General features: G+C 48.7%; 7 protein-coding genes across 7 annotated transcripts; 3 read left to right on the plus strand and 4 right to left on the minus strand.

Annotated features, from left to right (window-relative positions):
• Positions 1 to 393: 393 nt before the first annotated feature.
• N7503_006336 (uncharacterized protein) lies at positions 394 to 2,053 on the plus strand (the record flags this gene model as incomplete). Its single annotated transcript, XM_057065883.1, has 3 exons — positions 394 to 502; positions 581 to 631; positions 729 to 2,053. 3 exons carry the CDS (start codon positions 394 to 396, stop codon positions 2,051 to 2,053), a joined length of 1,485 nt encoding a protein of 494 aa, XP_056921352.1.
• A 251-nt stretch (positions 2,054 to 2,304) lies between these two features.
• Positions 2,305 to 3,459, minus strand: N7503_006337 (ribosomal RNA processing 1 family protein). Its single transcript, XM_057065884.1, has 3 exons — positions 3,394 to 3,459; positions 3,216 to 3,323; positions 2,305 to 3,144 (listed from the first exon to the last, which is right to left on the minus strand). The coding sequence occupies exons 1-3, from the start codon at positions 3,440 to 3,442 to the stop codon at positions 2,369 to 2,371; spliced, it is 933 nt and encodes a 310-aa protein (XP_056921353.1). The 5' UTR covers positions 3,443 to 3,459; the 3' UTR covers positions 2,305 to 2,368.
• A 572-nt stretch (positions 3,460 to 4,031) lies between these two features.
• On the plus strand, positions 4,032 to 8,919 carry N7503_006338 (uncharacterized protein; the record flags this gene model as incomplete). Its single annotated transcript, XM_057065885.1, has 8 exons — positions 4,032 to 4,908; positions 4,957 to 5,008; positions 5,063 to 5,079; positions 5,130 to 5,697; positions 5,763 to 6,096; positions 6,142 to 7,572; positions 7,622 to 8,648; positions 8,696 to 8,919. 8 exons carry the CDS (start codon positions 4,032 to 4,034, stop codon positions 8,917 to 8,919), a joined length of 4,530 nt encoding a protein of 1,509 aa, XP_056921354.1.
• Positions 8,920 to 9,003: 84 nt separating this feature from the next.
• N7503_006339 (uncharacterized protein) lies at positions 9,004 to 10,221 on the minus strand (the record flags this gene model as incomplete). The annotated part of the gene is made up of 1 exon (XM_057065886.1): positions 9,004 to 10,221. The coding sequence occupies one exon, from the start codon at positions 10,219 to 10,221 to the stop codon at positions 9,004 to 9,006; it is 1,218 nt and encodes a 405-aa protein (XP_056921355.1).
• Positions 10,222 to 11,513: 1,292 nt separating this feature from the next.
• N7503_006340 (uncharacterized protein) lies at positions 11,514 to 12,510 on the minus strand (the record flags this gene model as incomplete). Its single annotated transcript, XM_057065887.1, has 2 exons — positions 11,514 to 11,845; positions 11,898 to 12,510. The coding sequence occupies 2 exons, from the start codon at positions 12,508 to 12,510 to the stop codon at positions 11,514 to 11,516; spliced, it is 945 nt and encodes a 314-aa protein (XP_056921356.1).
• An 818-nt stretch (positions 12,511 to 13,328) lies between these two features.
• On the plus strand, positions 13,329 to 14,306 carry N7503_006341 (uncharacterized protein; the record flags this gene model as incomplete). Its single annotated transcript, XM_057065888.1, has 1 exon — positions 13,329 to 14,306. One exon carries the CDS (start codon positions 13,329 to 13,331, stop codon positions 14,304 to 14,306), a length of 978 nt encoding a protein of 325 aa, XP_056921357.1.
• A 968-nt stretch (positions 14,307 to 15,274) lies between these two features.
• N7503_006342 (uncharacterized protein) lies at positions 15,275 to 16,368 on the minus strand (the record flags this gene model as incomplete). The annotated part of the gene is made up of 3 exons (XM_057065889.1): positions 15,275 to 15,403; positions 15,456 to 16,196; positions 16,366 to 16,368. The coding sequence occupies 3 exons, from the start codon at positions 16,366 to 16,368 to the stop codon at positions 15,275 to 15,277; spliced, it is 873 nt and encodes a 290-aa protein (XP_056921358.1).
• Between the last annotated feature and the right edge of the window lie 152 nt (positions 16,369 to 16,520).

Raw genomic sequence — 16,520 nt, forward strand, 5'->3', positions numbered from 1 at the left:
AGTATACTGAGCTTCCAAGCATCTTGGCTCTATACTCGCACCATTTGCAGTAGGCGGTAGATGCCCTCAACTTTCCCATTTAGGAATACTCTTCGTTGCCCGATGGGCCTGTCAGACCAGCCCCAGTAATCTAGGACATAATGTAGGAATACGAGTAATTAAGGGGCCATTTTAATCAAACGGACTAAGTACCAGGTCTATTCTTAGTGTGTAAGCGAAGGTTGGGGGTCAGACTTTACCGCCTAGAACTTCAAACAAAGAAGCTGTGCTTGGCCCCCAGGAACCGGAACGACGCGGGTCATTGATCTTCGACTTGTCCCCATATCTTTAGCTTGGCCATCCTACTTCTCCTTGTCATGCGCTGATTGTTTCCCTATATCCTCAATCTTCAAAATGTCGTCCGACTCGTCTCCGGCACAGCCGCAGCTGGAGCATGACTCCACTCTTCGCGTCGATAAATCCGTCTCTTTGACCATTGGCAGCGATTCGCTCTTGATCGTCGGTAAGACTCCCGTTTGTCTTCAGCTGCAACCAGTTGACGCTGTGAGAAAGAGTGCTCCCGTCATGCTAACTTGATAAGACGACCGTCCTCGCAAATCGGCTCGTGGCTGCTGCGGATTGCGGAAGTCAGGTAAGTTGAGCTAGGACCCGAGGCTCTGGCGATCCGCGTCAATGGCCATATCGCACGCGCATCACGTTCAATGAATCTAATCGCATCTCCCTCTTAGAACAAACAAAGTTGCCTCGTGCGATCTCCCTCTATAACATTTTAGATGTTCAAGCCGAGCCTTCAAACCTCACCATCACCTACGCCGAGTCGTCATCCAAAGAGGATGTCGCTGTCAAGACCCTTCACTACTCCGTCAGCGATAAGGAAAGCCCAACGGTCGAGGGTTGGGCAAACAAGCTACTCAGTGCTTCCTACGGAGATGTGCCGCGCACAAGGCGGTTGAAGATCCTGATCAACCCATTCGGTGGACAAGGAAAAGCCCAGGCTCTGTACCAGAAACAGGCCGCTCCCATCTTCGCTGCCGCGGGATGCAAATTGGATGTGCAGACTACTCAACACCAAGGTCACGCGATCGAAATTGCGGAGCAGCTCGATGTCAATGCTTATGACGCGATCGTCTGTTGCTCGGGTGACGGTCTCCCTTACGAGGTGTTCAACGGATTGGGCAAGCGACCCAACGCCCGTGAGGCTTTGGCCAAGCTACCCGTTGCGCTACTCCCTTGCGGCTCTGGAAATGCGATGACCTGGAGCTGTTTTGGCACTGGAAGTGTCTCGGTCGCAGCACTGGCTGTTGTAAAGGGTCTGCGGACACCGCTGGATCTGATGTCCATTTCACAGAAGGGTACTCGCACTCTTTCCTTCCTTTCGTCGTCTTTCGGAATTATCGCTGAGTCCGACCTGGGCACGGATAACATTCGGTGGATGGGTGCTCAGCGATTTACCTATGGATACCTTGCTCGCGTGATGTCTAACCGAGTTTGGCCCTGTGATCTGGCGATTAAGGTCGATATCGATGACAAGGAAGCGATCAAGCAGCACTATGCTGAATATACTAATCGCGAACCGGATCCAATGGCTGATCTTCACCGTATTGAGGCTGCGGAGAAGTCACCTGCGTTACCTGAGTTAAAGTACGGAACCGTGTCTGATGAGCTGCCTCAAGATTGGCAAGTTGTTCCCGGTGAGAAGATGGGCAACTTCTATGCTGGTAACATGGCAATCGTGACCAAGGACGCCAACTTTTTCCCTGCCTCCCTGCCGAACGATGGTTTTATGGATATCATCACGGTTGACGGTACGATTAGTCGTCTTACCTCACTTGGTATGATTTCCGAGGTCGCCACTGGTGCCTTTTTCCATCGACCTGAAGTGTCGCTTCGCAAGGCGACTGCCTTCCGCTTGGTGCCCCATCAGAAAGAAGGTTATATCAGCATCGATGGCGAGTCGATCCCCTTCGAAGCTTTCCAGGTTGAGATTCACCCCGGCTTGGGCACGGTTCTCTCCAAGTCAGGTAACCGATACGAGGTCGATGGACCCATGTGATGATTTTATGAAAAGTCTGTATATCCTTACATTGTCGGTCTTGCCATATTTCATGATACCCTCTCGCAAAGACTTGACACTGTGATCGTTTTGAGACTTTAGCTGTGCGTGCTAGATTCTGGGACGGGTTGTATAGCTCTCGTATACCAGTATAGAAGATTAATATATTTACTTTGTTTCATCTTTTATTGCCCCTTCTCTTTAAATATCCATGGATATCATGACAATCAACTTTTAGGTGTATTCATAGTCTCGCTAGGAAATGCTGTACAATATAAAATCTCATCAAATGACATGGTCTAGCATGCATGCCATTTAATCATCAAAACCACCCCATTCTCCATCACTGTCTACCTCATCATCGGGGTTTTCCCGAACTCGCAAACCCCACTCAATCAACCGATCATCATCCAGAGCCTCAGCAACTCTTGTCCGCACAGGCCTATAAGCACTCTCAGAGCGCAGCTTCTCCAGCGGCCGCAAAATCAGTTCCATGGGGATATCACCCTTAATCTTGCGCTCGCCTTCCTCCCCTTCAAACTCAAGAACCTTCTCCAACTCATCAATCCAAATATCAGAAACATGATACCGCAGTCCATCCGGTCCATGCGGCATTGGAACGAAGTCCGCCTCGATATCCTCTTCAGGTTGATCAGCATCGTAGTTCAAGGGACACAGAGGTCCCTCCTCAATGATATCAATGTAAGCGGCGAGATCGGCCCATTTCCCATCCAACTCGCCGTCCTTATCTTCGGCTACCGCAGCGGCCTCGGCCTCGGCCTCAGCCTTCTTCTGCTTCTTTCCGTTGCCCTTCTTTCCGGCATCCTCGCGCTTGCGCTTCTTGCCGTCGGCTTTTGTGTTCTTGGCGCCCTTTACGAAAACCTCGAATGCCACGCCGACGTAGCAACGGATCAGGAAAAGGTACTTATCCAGACGCAGACGGTCGATGGAGTGGTAGTCTCGGCCGATGGTAATCCAGAATGCGCGCAGGAAGCGGTGGAGGGTAGCATGAGGGAGGGAGGGAACGATGTGGTAGGAGATAGCGCGGGCGAGAGCTTGTTGAGTGAGTGGTCGGTCAGAGTGGAAGAAGCCTGTAGCGGTATGAGTAAATGATTTCGCTATGTGTATATCTTTTCAGACAAGTCTTTTGGGTGACACATACAGAAAAATAGACCCTTCCAGAGCTTGAGAAGATCGACGAGGCTCAGGTCGGTCTTTGAGCTCAGGAATAATGTGAGTGATTCAACGGCTTTGTCGCGGACTTTCTTGTCTGCAGAGATAATTAGTTTTCGGGCGCTTCTTCACTGGGTTGCGCGCTTGGTCGCTTGGGAGTTTCTTACCGCTCGATGCGAGGTCCCTTACAAAGGGGGTCTTCTGTATTTCCACCATGGCGTTGTCAATTGCGGATCGGTTCGATGAAGCTGCGGATTTGCGATAAAAAATAATTTTTGATACGGCGATTGGGTTTGCATGGTTTGCATTTCAGCTGCATCGTCCACTCTGATTGGTTGATGCCTTAGGCGTCGATCATTGTTGTAGATCTCGAAGATTAGATTCTTGGTATGGATGATAATGTATTAAGAGGTTTCATATTCTAGTCTAGGAGCTATGCATCTCTACCCTGTGGAAATCTCTTGCATTGAACTTGGGATGCAAAATGACAAACTAATCAATGACCACATTCCGTCCCCACAGCCCGATCTAGTGTAGCATGAGATTCCGCTTTCTTGACATCATGACTTTAGGCTCGCCAAATAGAATTACAGCAGCCCTGGTTCCTCTCTCCAAAAAGTATGGCTCAGGACGAGTAGCTGCTCCTAATTTAGACCCCAGTTCGATTGCAACATTGTCATATTTTTGTGGTACCCTGTTAATCAGCCACCTTCCCTGCGTTACCGTTCTTGTCTACTGTGTAAATTTTGAGTAGCTTGCCTCAAGCTCGTCAGCAATTCTCCCAGTCATCGTGCTCCCTCTCAAAATGGCTGAACAAGACAAAGAGAATGAGATTTCCGAAGCGAGCTCACCTCACGAGCACGAGCAACGCATCTCTTGCGGCAGCTCCGAAGCACTAGCTGAAGATGACCGAGCTATCTTCGCGCACATGAGCCGCGAAGAGCGTGAGGAACTGAGTCGGATCGCCTCCAACTTTCCCCGTCATCGAGCCACCGAGTCCGATCTGAGTGGAATGACCGATGTGGAACGGAAGGATACACTAGAGGGCTTGGAGCTGGGCGACCCTGTCCTCGATCCGACCAGCGGCCAGTTCGATCATTACAAATGGGCTCGTATGATGCTGAAGATGATGGATAGAGAGGGAGTGCCTCTACGCAAATCGACTGGCGTGGTGTTTGAGAACCTCAATATCTCTGGATCTGGATCTGCGCTTCAGTACCAGAATAACGTGGGATCGGTTCCCTTGGCCCCGTTTCGTCCACAGGAATACCTTTCCTGCATAAACAAGACACCACAAAAGCAGATTCTGCGGAACTTTGATGGTGTGCTCAAAAGTGGTGAATTGCTTATTGTCCTGGGGCGTCCCGGGAGTGGCTGTTCGACCTTTCTCAAGTCAATCACTGGAGAACTCCATGGACTGAAAGTTGAGAAGGGCTCCGATGTCCAGTTCAACGGGATTGCTATGGAGAGAATGTACAAGGAGTTCAAGGGTGAAGTCTTGTATAACCAGGAGGTTGACAAGCATTTCCCCCATCTTACTGTTGGAGAGACACTTGAATTTGCTGCCGCAGCTCGGACTCCAGAGAACCGGCTTTGTGGGATATCTCGGACGGAGTATGCCAAGAAGATTACGCAAGTTGCCATGACTGTGCTTGGGTTGAGCCATACATACAACACTAAAGGTATGCGATATTTTCATTGAGGCATTGAATGGTGACTTACATCTATAGTCGGCGATGACTACATCCGAGGTGTTTCGGGTGGTGAACGAAAGCGAGTTAGGTATCTATCCCTGTCCTGGAATTTTATAAGTTATTGGAACTAATTAAAAGATAGTATCGCTGAGATGGCTTGTATGTCAATTAATTGATCGGTTAAAGTCAAATATATTAACTATTCATAGTATCTGGAGCTCCTGTGGGGGCATGGGACAACAGTACCCGAGGTCTGGACTCTGCAAGTGCCCTGGAATTTGTCAAAGCTCTACGAGTCTCTGCCAATCTCACCGGTAGCTGTCACTCTGTTGCTATCTATCAGGCATCCCAAGCCATTTATGACGTCTTCAACAAGGTGATCGTCTTGTATGAAGGACGACAGATCTTCTTTGGGCGCTGCAGCGAAGCCAGACAGTACTTCATCGATATGGGTTGGGAATGCCCACCTCGCCAAACGACTGGTGACTTCCTCACTTCGATTACTAACCCATCCGAAAGAAAGGTTCGGGAAGGAGTACAGAATGTTCCTCGGACACCGGATGACTTCGAGAAGTACTGGAAGAACAGCTTTCATTATACGGCGCTCCAGAAAGAGATCTCCCAGTATCGTGAGCATTATCCATTAGGGGGAGAAGCTGGAAAAGACTTTGATGAGACGAAACGGCAACGGCAGGCCAAGCATGTGCGCCCAAAGAGTCCTTATATCATCACTATTCCGATGCAGGTTCGCCTTTGTGTGAAACGCGCTTATCAACGGTCTGTCGCTCTTTTGAATCCATTGTCCATATATCTCGTTGCTATTTTCTAACACTCTAATGCAGTATCTGGAACGACAAGCCATCTACACTGACAACTGTCATCGGCCGAATCGTCATGTCACTGATCATCGGTTCAATCTATTTCGGGACCCCGAATGCATCTGCTGGGTTCCAGAGCAAAGGTGCAGCGATGTTCTTCTCTGTCTTGCTGAATGCTCTTATCAGCATCACGGAGATCAACTCACTTTACGACCAACGACCTGTTATTGAGAAACAAGCCTCCTACGCCTTCGTTCATCCGTTTGCTGAGGCACTAGGAAGCATTGTCGCCGACGTACCAGTCAAATTTGTATCAGCGACGATATTTAACGTCATCTTCTATTTCTTGGCTAGTCTGGTAAGTTACTTGCGTTGGTTTTAGGCAAATGCTAACAAATTGCAGCGTTATGAGCCCTCTCAATTTTTCATATTCTTCCTCTTCACCTTCCTCAGCACCCTCACCATGTCAGGGGTCTTCAGGACACTGGCTGCATCTACGAAGACTCTTGCACAGGCCATGTCGATGGCAGGCGTTATCGTACTTGCAATCGTCATCTACACGGGTTTCGTAATCACAGCACCCCAGATGGCTAAGATTCCATGGTTCAGCTGGATTCGCTGGATTAACCCAATCTTCTACACATTCGAAGCAATAGTTGCCAATGAATTCCACGGCCGTGAATTCGAATGTTCTTCCTTTGTGCCCGCATATCCGACTTTGTCAGGCGACTCTTTCATTTGCTCTGTCAGAGGTGCCGTTGCAGGAGAAAGAACCGTATCTGGAGATTCCTACATCGAAACCCAATACAACTACTCTTACGCGCACGAGTGGAGAAACCTCGGGATTCTAATTGGGTTCTGGATATTCTTCACCTCTCTTTATCTCATTGCATCGGAGTTGAATTCTTCTACATCTTCTACGGCTGAGTACCTTGTCTTCCGGAGAGGTCATGTTCCCGCTCATCTGCGTCATCTGGAAAAAGGAGGTGGTAGCACCGCTGAAGTGACACCAATCTCTAAAGACTCCAAGGAGCATAAAGAGGACGAAACTTCTGTCATCCCGACTCAGCATGACGTCTTTACCTGGCGGAATGTCTGCTATGACATCCCCGTCAAGGGCGGCCAACGGCGTCTTCTGGATAATGTATCTGGATGGGTCAAGCCAGGCACCCTTACAGCTTTGATGGGTGTTTCTGGAGCTGGTAAGACAACTTTACTGGACGTTCTAGCAAAGCGCGTCTCTATAGGTGTCGTAACTGGTGATATGCTAGTGAATGGCAAACCACTGGATAACAGTTTCCAAAGAAAGACAGGTTATGTTCAGCAGCAGGATCTACATCTTCCTACCACTACTGTCCGAGAAGCTTTACGGTTCAGTGCAATGCTGCGTCAGCCTAGTACTGTGTCCAAGAAAGAAAAATACGAGTATGTTGAGGATGTGATAGAGATGCTTGGCATGGGAGACTTTTCGGATGCCGTTGTGGGCGCTCCGGGTGAAGGCCTAAACGTGGAACAAAGAAAGCTGTTAACAATCGGCGTCGAATTGGCTGCCAAGCCCGCGCTTCTTATCTTCCTGGATGAGCCAACAAGTGGATTGGACTCGCAGAGTTCGTGGGCTATCTGCTCCTTTTTGAGAAAGTTGGCCGAGCATGGTCAAGCTGTCCTTAGTACCATTCACCAGCCGAGCGCGTTGCTCTTCCAGGAATTCGACCGTCTTCTATTCCTTGCTAAGGGAGGTAGAACAGTTTACTTTGGCGATATCGGTGACCAGTCACGAACTCTGTTGGATTATTTTGAAAGCCACGGAGCTCGGATTTGTGGCTCTGCCGAGAATGTAAGTCTATTAGATATTCCTTCAACTCAACAAACTAACAAATCATTAGCCTGCAGAGTATATGCTCGAAATCATTGGTGCTGGAGCCTCTGGAAAAGCCACACAGGACTGGGGAGTCGTGTGGAACGAAAGCCAAGAAGCCAAGAACGTGCAATCCGAACTGAATCGAATCCACGAAGAGCGAGCTTCGGCAACCAGCAACGATGGAGAAACCCACCAAGGCGAGTATGCTATGCCTCTAAGTAAGCAGCTCCTCTACGTGACCCACCGCTCTTTCCAATCATTTTGGCGCGAGCCATCCTACGTGTGGGCGAAGATCCTGCTAGCAACCTTGTCATCCTTGTTCATCGGCTTTACCTTCTTCAAGTCAGATAGCTCTCTACAAGGCTTTCAAGATGCGATCTTCTCGGCTTTCATGGTGTGCTCCATCTTCTCCACGCTTGTCCAGTCTATCATGCCCAAATTCGTGGTCCAACGATCTCTCTATGAAGTTCGCGAGCGACCCTCCAAAGCCTATTCATGGGTAGCTTTTCTCATTGCGAATGTCATTGTCGAGATTCCATATCAGGTATTTGCTGCGGTTATCGCTTGGGCATGCTACTACTTTCCCATTTATGGGGCGAATCAAGCAGCCAACCGCCAAGGCTTGATGCTTCTGTTCCTGGTCCAATTTTACATTTTCACCTCCACCTTTGCCGCGTTTATCATAGCGGCGTTGCCGGATGCCGAGACGGGTGGTACTATCGCGACACTGTTGTTCATCATGACACTTGTCTTCAACGGTGTCATGCAAGCCCCGAGTGCCTTGCCCGGATTCTGGATCTTTATGTACCGGGTCTCTCCACTGACGTATTTGATTGCCGGAATAACTGCGAACGGGCTACACGGGCGGGCTATCCAATGTGCGGCGGCCGAGTTGAGCGTTTTCAATCCCCCGAGTGGAATGACTTGTGGTGACTACTTGAATCCTTACGTTAGTGCGGCTGGAGGGCAGCTTTATAATCCTTCGGCCACGAGTGATTGTCAGTACTGTCAGCTATCTGTCTCTGATCAGTACTTGGCTGCGAGTAACATTTGTAAGTTCTCTGCATCCTTGTTTGGCTTACTTACTAACTCAATATAGACTACAGTCAACGATGGCGCAATTTTGGCATTGGGTGGGCTTACATCGGGTTCAATATCTTTGGTACAGTGCTGATGTACTACATGTTCCGTGTCAAGCACTACAACCCCACGTCTCTGGTTCGTGGTATTCGCCAGGGTGGCTCGCTTCTTTGTCGGGTTTTCAAGCGGCGGTCTGGAGAGACACCCAAAGGAAAAGAGGACAAAAATGGGCGTTTGGTATAAGCCAGTTTCACTTGAGTGTCTGTCTGAGACTTGCGATGCATATTTCATTCATGAATGTTTCTATTTGAAGAACATATGTCTACTTCAATTTCCATCTATTTCGAGTCCGATGACTTGATCTGCCGCCTCCTGGATGTAAGGATGCCACCGTTCATCAAGGACATTTGAAATAGCAGCAATAAGCCTAGCCGGCCTCCCACCAAAGTACCAGCAACTCTCCATCCGCTTCATAATCACACAATAATACGCCAGTAAGATCAAAGCACCAGGATGCCTCTCAAATATAAGATCATAGAACTCATCTTCAAGCCGCACACACCACAATCCCAGAATATTCCACGTACTGACATCAATCTTCGTCGTTTCACGATCCATATACGCAAATGCATCGGCCAACACACTCGCTCCATCCCGATAAACCGATACAACATGTTCAGGCCAAGACCCATCCTGCGGGACAAAAGACATGAAACGCTCCAAGTAAGGAAGTTTGCTATCGCCAACATCAAGCTCGGTCTCCCATGCTTCACTTAGAGCGCTGACGGGGCCATTCTCAATCCGGTCCCAGACCTCACTTAGCATATCACATCCGCAACGGATAAAATGTAACCACTGGGGCAGTATCAACTGTTTCTCTTGAACACCTGTACCCGTATTGCAGACGAGAAGGAGCGAGTTTTGTCCATTATCCAGTTCCGTTGCGAAAGAGAAGACGACTAGGAGGTATGCGAATGCCATAATCGCATCACAGTTGCTTGTCGTTGGGTTCTCGATTTCGTACCTGAATAGTGGTAGTGCGGTGTCTTGATGCGCGTATGCACGGATTACATAGGTCTCCCGCTGTGCTGGGTATATATGAGCCATGTGTAATGCTGTGCAAGCCAGAATACCATGTAAAAGGAATCGATGGTTATATGCAAGATCTGCAATGACATTGATCCAGATGCCCTCAGTCTGCGCATCTTTGGAGAAACTTTGCCAAGATGAATAAAAGTAGTGCTCCAGTGCTAGTGAGTCGATCGGGTCTAGTTCGTGCTTGTCTTGCATTCGACGAATGTAGGATAATTTCGGTGATTTTTGCGGAGATCGGTCTGGCCACTTATCTCTATTGCTGGTAAAGTAGCGGAGCATATTTCCTCGAAAGAATGTTTGTAGAGGAGCCGAAGACCAGTCCTGGTTTGGATTTCCTTTGCAGCCGTGCTTCGAGGGCCAGTGAGTTTCCATTCGTTTTGTCGAGACGCAAAGATAATCACATCCTGGTGCGTTGCATTTCCATCCTTGTTCGAGTGGCAGATATGGCATTGGGAAATCTTGTTCCGGTGGGACTGCCACTTCTTCTGGCTTTCTTAATTTGAAACTGCTCGTATATAAAGTATATGGGCGTCTTTCTTCGTTGTGGAGATGGTGGATGTCTTTCAAATGCCGGGTAACTCCTCCCGGTTTGATTGCATGACGACAGCTCGTACATATGAGGACCTCATATGCAGGTAAGTATTTGAGTAGCTGTGGAGGTGAAGGAAGGGCTCTGTGGACATTTTGCGCCTGTGGGGCTGTGGGCAAGCCCCGGCTCTCTATGGCAGGCATAGTTACAAGTCCAGGCCAGACGCTGGGCATTCAGGTAATTTCCCGAAATTTGATCTCAGTTAACCCCCCTGGAAGGAAAGTCACGGAAAAAAGAGACGTTTAGGAAGATGGATGTAAAGGAGATAAGTCTGGTCAGAATGGGGCGGGATCTTCGCAAATGTGTGACAAGTGGCAACCAATTAAATCTGCCATATTCGACGGCGCCGTTCTGCGCTAATACAGTATAGGTATAGTGGCCTCGATCACGCTCCACTTAAGGTCCCGCGACAAACCCGAGGGCCAGTTCGAATCCCTAAAACCCACCGGATTTCATATGAGAAGGAGCAGACTTGAATAATAGACCACCAATGGCTCCGAACAAATGCCCAACTCTGGGGCAATGTTTCTCATTATAATGTCTCTGTTCTTCATTCAGACTCTAATATTCGTTCCGTCCATTATTAACAGAAAAAGAAGAATAAGAAAATTCGCTAATCCATGAAATTATTGGTAAATCTCAGCGGCCCATTGTCTCCATACGTCACGTTGACACCTTTCTACCTTTGAAAATCCCCTACATTGACTGATAAATTCTAAGGTACATTCGTAGACAACACGCATTGTGCATTGTTCGATGTTATTCTGGATTGGATGAGTCCGGGCGCGATATAGTTGGCTGCTCAGGGACTAGTCCCTTCACTACAGTGGTGTCAGCAGCTCCATCCTATTATCACAAGGCGATGACAAACAGACGTGGTAGGCTGGCTACTGCTCTTTTCGCCCTTGTGCAAATTTATCCATCTCCCTGTGTATACAAAATATAACATTACGTTTTACCTGGGTTTTCACAGTCCAAAACCCTTGGATTGGTAAGTTAAAGTCACCCTTGTATTGTAAGAAATATTAAAGTTGGTGTAAGTACAACCTCCCGACGGATCATCTAAATCCGCACATGGGGACAAGGGTACAAGCCATCCTCTGACAAAGTCATTCAAATCCGCCACAGGAAGAAGGGTTCAGTCTTGCCACAGCTAATCATAAAGGGGTAGATGCAGTCCTCCGATGTCCTCTTCCAAATCCGAATAGGGGGGAAAGATTGTGAACTTTGACTCATCACAGCCACAAACGCCGATCTGGAATGCCTCCAAGTGCTCCATGATAGCGTTGTAGCTCAAATTTGGGAAAGGGGCCTCGGGTGCCGGGTCGAGATCATATCGCTTCATCCACCTGGTGAGATGTTGACACACGATACGCCTGCACTCATGCCCACAGCCCATATCGCCCCATTCGAAGTCCTCGAGTGTTTCAGAAAGGGACGTGAGCAAGAACTCGATAGCCTTTCTTCTACCTTTGTTCAGTGCTCCTGTAAAATTATTAGAACGAGACCAAAAGGCTGCGAATTCTCTTTTACTTACTAATGAGTCGAGGGGGAATTGGAAACCCCAAGTCCTTGATTTCATTTTCATAAAATGTCATGACTGCCGATGTGGAGTGATTGAAATGGACGGGCAAATGGAAGAACCAGGAGATCCACACCCACAGAATCATATCCCGGGAACATCTTATAGTCATTGCCTGCAGACGTGGCAGCCATGCTCCGAGCATGTTTTGAAGGGCACCCCTGCATTCATAGTAATGCGCAATGACAGCAACCTTGGCGAGTGTCTCCAGGTTTCGTGGCGTGCGGTAGCTCTTGTTATGGATAGCAAAAAGGAAACATAAGAACGCGTGAAGGTCCCAACCCTCGGCGGTAATTTCAACTGGGCCGTTCTGCAAAAATCTTTCCTCCCAGTCGGCAGGAAGTAAATCCTTGAAAACTGGAGATGCAGACACCAAATGCTGGGCAGAGACTTGGACTCGGAACATGTAAAGGACTTCGTCCTCGGGTGACATCTTACTGTCGGGACTCGGATCATTGCCATGTTCTTGAGGGTTTTGAGCAGCGTTGGGCGTTCCTTGGGCAACAGAAGCGTTTGGATTGCGCAGATTTAAGATCACTTCCCCACCGGGATGAATGATATGATCCATGGCTATGAAGATGATGTCTTTTGAAAAGAATGGATGAAGGGGTAATCAGGAATCTGCTGTGGTAGCGTTGTCGTGGGAAAAACAGAAGATACGCAAAAGGAAGACAAAGATAGATAGAAGGAAGGAATTTGTGGGTGGTACTGACTAGCTTCGTTACGCAAGAATATGGTTTCCGCGGCGTCTAGGTTCGGGCAAGTATCATATTTAGGTATAAACGAACCTACAGTATTGTCCTGTATCACAGCAGTCAATAACCCGAGAGCCCGTAGCAACTTATTTGCCATGCATACTTATCACAGCTAGACAAAGATATGGCTCAATAAAAACATACATCTTAGCTCCTGTCGGCGGGTTGAGCCGCTTTCGTAAATTAGCAAACCCGTACTCATCTGCCTTGGATTCACAGCACAGATTAAAGTATAGCTAAATAGATACATACATCTTAGCGTCTGTCGGCGGGTTGAGCCGCTCCCTGAAACCAGATTTCCCGTACTCGTCTGCCTTGGGTTCACAGCACAGATAAAAGTATAGCTCAATAAACTCATACGTCTTAGCGTCTGTCGGCGGGTCGACCCGCTCCGTTTGAGCCAACCAAGACTGACGATCTCGCTGGTCCCGTTCCAGTTAGTCCAGTATCTATCTACGCTCGGTCGGTATTTCTATTCTTCTCGCGTCTTCGGTGGAACAGTCCAACCGATTATGAGTGACAGATCCAGAATTTTCAAAAGTATAAGTACTCCTCACGCTGCTGTTCCCTGACCGGGATCTCCAGCATTTACCTTTCTCGAGTCTGCAAGCTCAAGTTCAAGTGTCTCACAATGTCTTCCAGGTCCCAACGCTCCGTCCTCGTTACCGGTGGCACCATCGGTCTTGGATACCAATGTACCTTGGCCATAGCTCGCGAATGCCCAACTTACGAGGTCATCATCGCCTCGCGCACTGACAATGGCGCCGCCGAAACAATCAACACGCTTCTCGGCCAAAACAACGTCCGCTTCATGAAGCTAGACCTCGCGAGCCTCGCCAACATCCGCTCCTTCGCCGAAACCTGGGACAAGTCTGATCTCCCTCCTCTCTACTCCCTAGTCTGCAACGCCGCCCTGCAATTCCCCGGGGCGGCCGAATACACAGAAGATGGATTTGAAAAGACCTTCGGCATCAACCATGTCGGACACGCACTACTCTTCTCCCTACTCCGGGTTCATCTGGCCAATACCGCTCGGATCGTGATAACGGGAAGTGGAACGCACGACCCAGCCCAGAAATCCGGCATGCCTGACGCATTTTACAACACGGCGGAGGAAATGGCGCACCCGCTTGCCAAGTACACGCAGGGCAATGGTCGACAACATTACACGAATACCAAGCTAGCAAGTGTTCTGTACATGTATTCTCTTCATCGTCGCTTTACGGCAATCAACGAGAAGACCGGGAGGCATTGGACTGTGACGACCATGGATCCTGGCTTGATGCCTGGGACTGGACTTGCACGGGAAGCGAACGGCGTTGAGAGGTTTCTCTGGCATAAGGTTTTGCCACACATGATCCCGCTTTTGCGTATCCTTATCTCGCCCAATATTCATACGGCTCGGGAGTCTGGGAGGGCGTTGGCGCGGTTGGCTGTTGGGGAGGACGTTGAGGGGGTGAGTGGTCGGTATTTTGAGGGACGGAGGGAGATTCCTTCTAGTAAGGATAGTCTTGATGAAGCTAAGCAAGAGGACCTGTGGAAGTGGACGATTGATGCGGTGGCTCGCGATGAAGAAAAGGCAGCGTTTGCGTTGAAGGATTTGCTTTGATGTCTGTTTGTCATATTTACCTGGCTCTGAGCTTTTTGATGTACTTTTCAGGACAATTTGATCAATTCTGCAGAAGGTAATTATACTTCAGCTACTTGAACGTAAAGAAAATCTTGTTTCAAGGTGTCAAATTAACAAAAAATTCCAATGACTTGCGAAATTCTACTCTGGTGCCCGCAAGGGCCGTTTGGCTTTGTAGTACACCAGTGGGGAGAAATATATAGCCACGATGACAGGCTTCCACAATTTCTTTGCCTATGAAAGTAAGATTTAATGACGTGATTTGATACAGATATTAATAATTATCTCTTGGACGATCGGAGATTGAGGAACATTGAAAATTGGGACGTTGAACACAATCTCATTTATGTGATGCTGAGAATGCGACTAGCAAAACTCGATTTGCGCATTGCATGATTTTGGTCTATGAAGCACAAATATTGAGCTTATTACATCAACTAGCATCATTGGTCTAGTGGTAGAATTCGTCGTTGCCATCGACGAGGCCCGTGTTCGATTCACGGATGATGCATTTCTTTTTTGTCTTTTTGCTTTAGACCCACATCATTGATCTATGTACTCGATCTTCTCTATGAGTCCTGAAGTTTAATTTGAGTTGAATTTTTGCACTAGCACATACTCCGAAGCATTAAAATCAATCATTCCTACATGAGTAGAGAGACATGCGTAGGTAACTGTTGAATCCAGACAAGCCTGGCTTGACCAAGTACAATAGATGTCAATGTCAACATGCTAACCCTATGGTCAGATTGCAGATTCATCCATTGTCGTAGCCTTACTCGAGTATAAAAGAAAATCGGGGTATTGTGCATAAGATGACGAACGCCAGAACGCTGAAAGGGAAATGTCGTAAAGAAGAGAGAGCGAGAGATAAGCACCAAGCAAGACTCTCGGGCCTATTCGCAATAGTGGCGATGGAAAACGCAAAGGAGCCACCAAGGACCGCATCATGACGGCCTAGAAACAACCAAGGCATTAATGACATGGCCACTCTTCCAGCCCTGGCCAACCAGCGGCTCATTCTCCCTCAACATATGGCCGAGATAAGCGACTCGTACACGTTGGTTATTCGAAAGCTACCAACCGTCAGCACCAAACACACCCAATTGATAGAGAAGGAACAAATACCCCTGCTTCCTGATGTACCTTCCTAGCCAGAAAGCCTACACTCTGACTCTTACCAACAAGCATCATTAAATCGGGCCCATCACGATCACTTAACCGGGCAAGAACCCGAATTAAATCCCGCTCACTAGTCTTTCCCTTCTCATCGCGCCGTCGCTCCAGATCCTGCGCAGCAATCAACTCGTCACCGGAAGCATCATCCGTCGCCAACTTCCCATCCGAGTCCTCTTCCCTAACAGATCCAGACGCAGGCGAATTCGCCTCACCACGGGCAATGTTCTCCGGATCACTAACGATACACTGCGGTAACCTATACAGCACTCCTTGTTCATCGTAGCACCCTTCACAGAGATCGCCTGTCGGAACGGTAACGCCCGCTGCATCGATAATACCCTGCGCCGTGACGAGGTCACCGCTCTGGATGAGAGATATTGCGCTTGAGAGCGCAGCCCAGATCTCCATGCGGCCCGTGACACGGGTTTCGAAGAACTCGCGGCGTTCGCGGTCGAGATCGGTGCGCGTCCATATCCGCCGCTTGCTTTTCCATATGTGCGGACGGACGGGCTCGTTGTAGTGCTGATCTAGTGGGAGGTTGGGAGATCGCTGGGTGCGCCGGTGGCGTGTTGTCTGTGGTGCCGTTGAGTCGGCATCGAGGGTTGTTTGTGTGGTGTGACCTTCGGCTCGGTCTTGGTTATTTTGGGGGTCGTCATCATCGTCACGCGATGGGGTAGAGGCACAGCAGCCCTGGAATGTGTTAGATTATTTAAGACATGGACTGTGAGGGGTTTGTTGGGTTGGAGATGGTAAATGCGGAGGTGGGAAGTCGTGTGACCGGTGATTCGATCCGTGATGACGGGGTTAATCGACTCTTTGGAAGAGTAGATCGAGGAAATATTAGAAACAAACGACTTACCATCTTGCATGCGACATAGACATTCCATATGCTGAGGAGAAGAGGGGACGGAGAGAGGGGCCGAATGGTGGATCGATGAGGATCCAAGCTCCGGGAACCAAAAATATCCCTTAGCTGCAACAAAGACAGCTGGATTATAACCATGGAACTCTGAG

This window comes from Penicillium pulvis (assembly GCF_028828015.1).
Source record: "Penicillium pulvis strain IBT 33274 chromosome Unknown contig_3_segment0_segment0, whole genome shotgun sequence".
Taxonomy (NCBI): domain Eukaryota; kingdom Fungi; phylum Ascomycota; class Eurotiomycetes; order Eurotiales; family Aspergillaceae; genus Penicillium; species Penicillium pulvis.

Excerpts from the sequence above, each read along its gene's own strand:
- N7503_006337 (XM_057065884.1), bottom strand. The coding sequence starts at position 3,442 with ATGGTGGAAATACAGAAGACCCCCTTTGTAAGGGACCTCGCATCGAGC. Across the intron at positions 3,324-3,393 it reads AAGGGACCTCGCATCGAGCG|ACAAGAAAGTCCGCGACAAA; the intron begins GTAAGAAACTCC and ends TTATCTCTGCAG. Across the intron at positions 3,145-3,215 it reads CTGGAAGGGTCTATTTTTCT|GCTTCTTCCACTCTGACCGA; the intron begins GTATGTGTCACC and ends ATACCGCTACAG.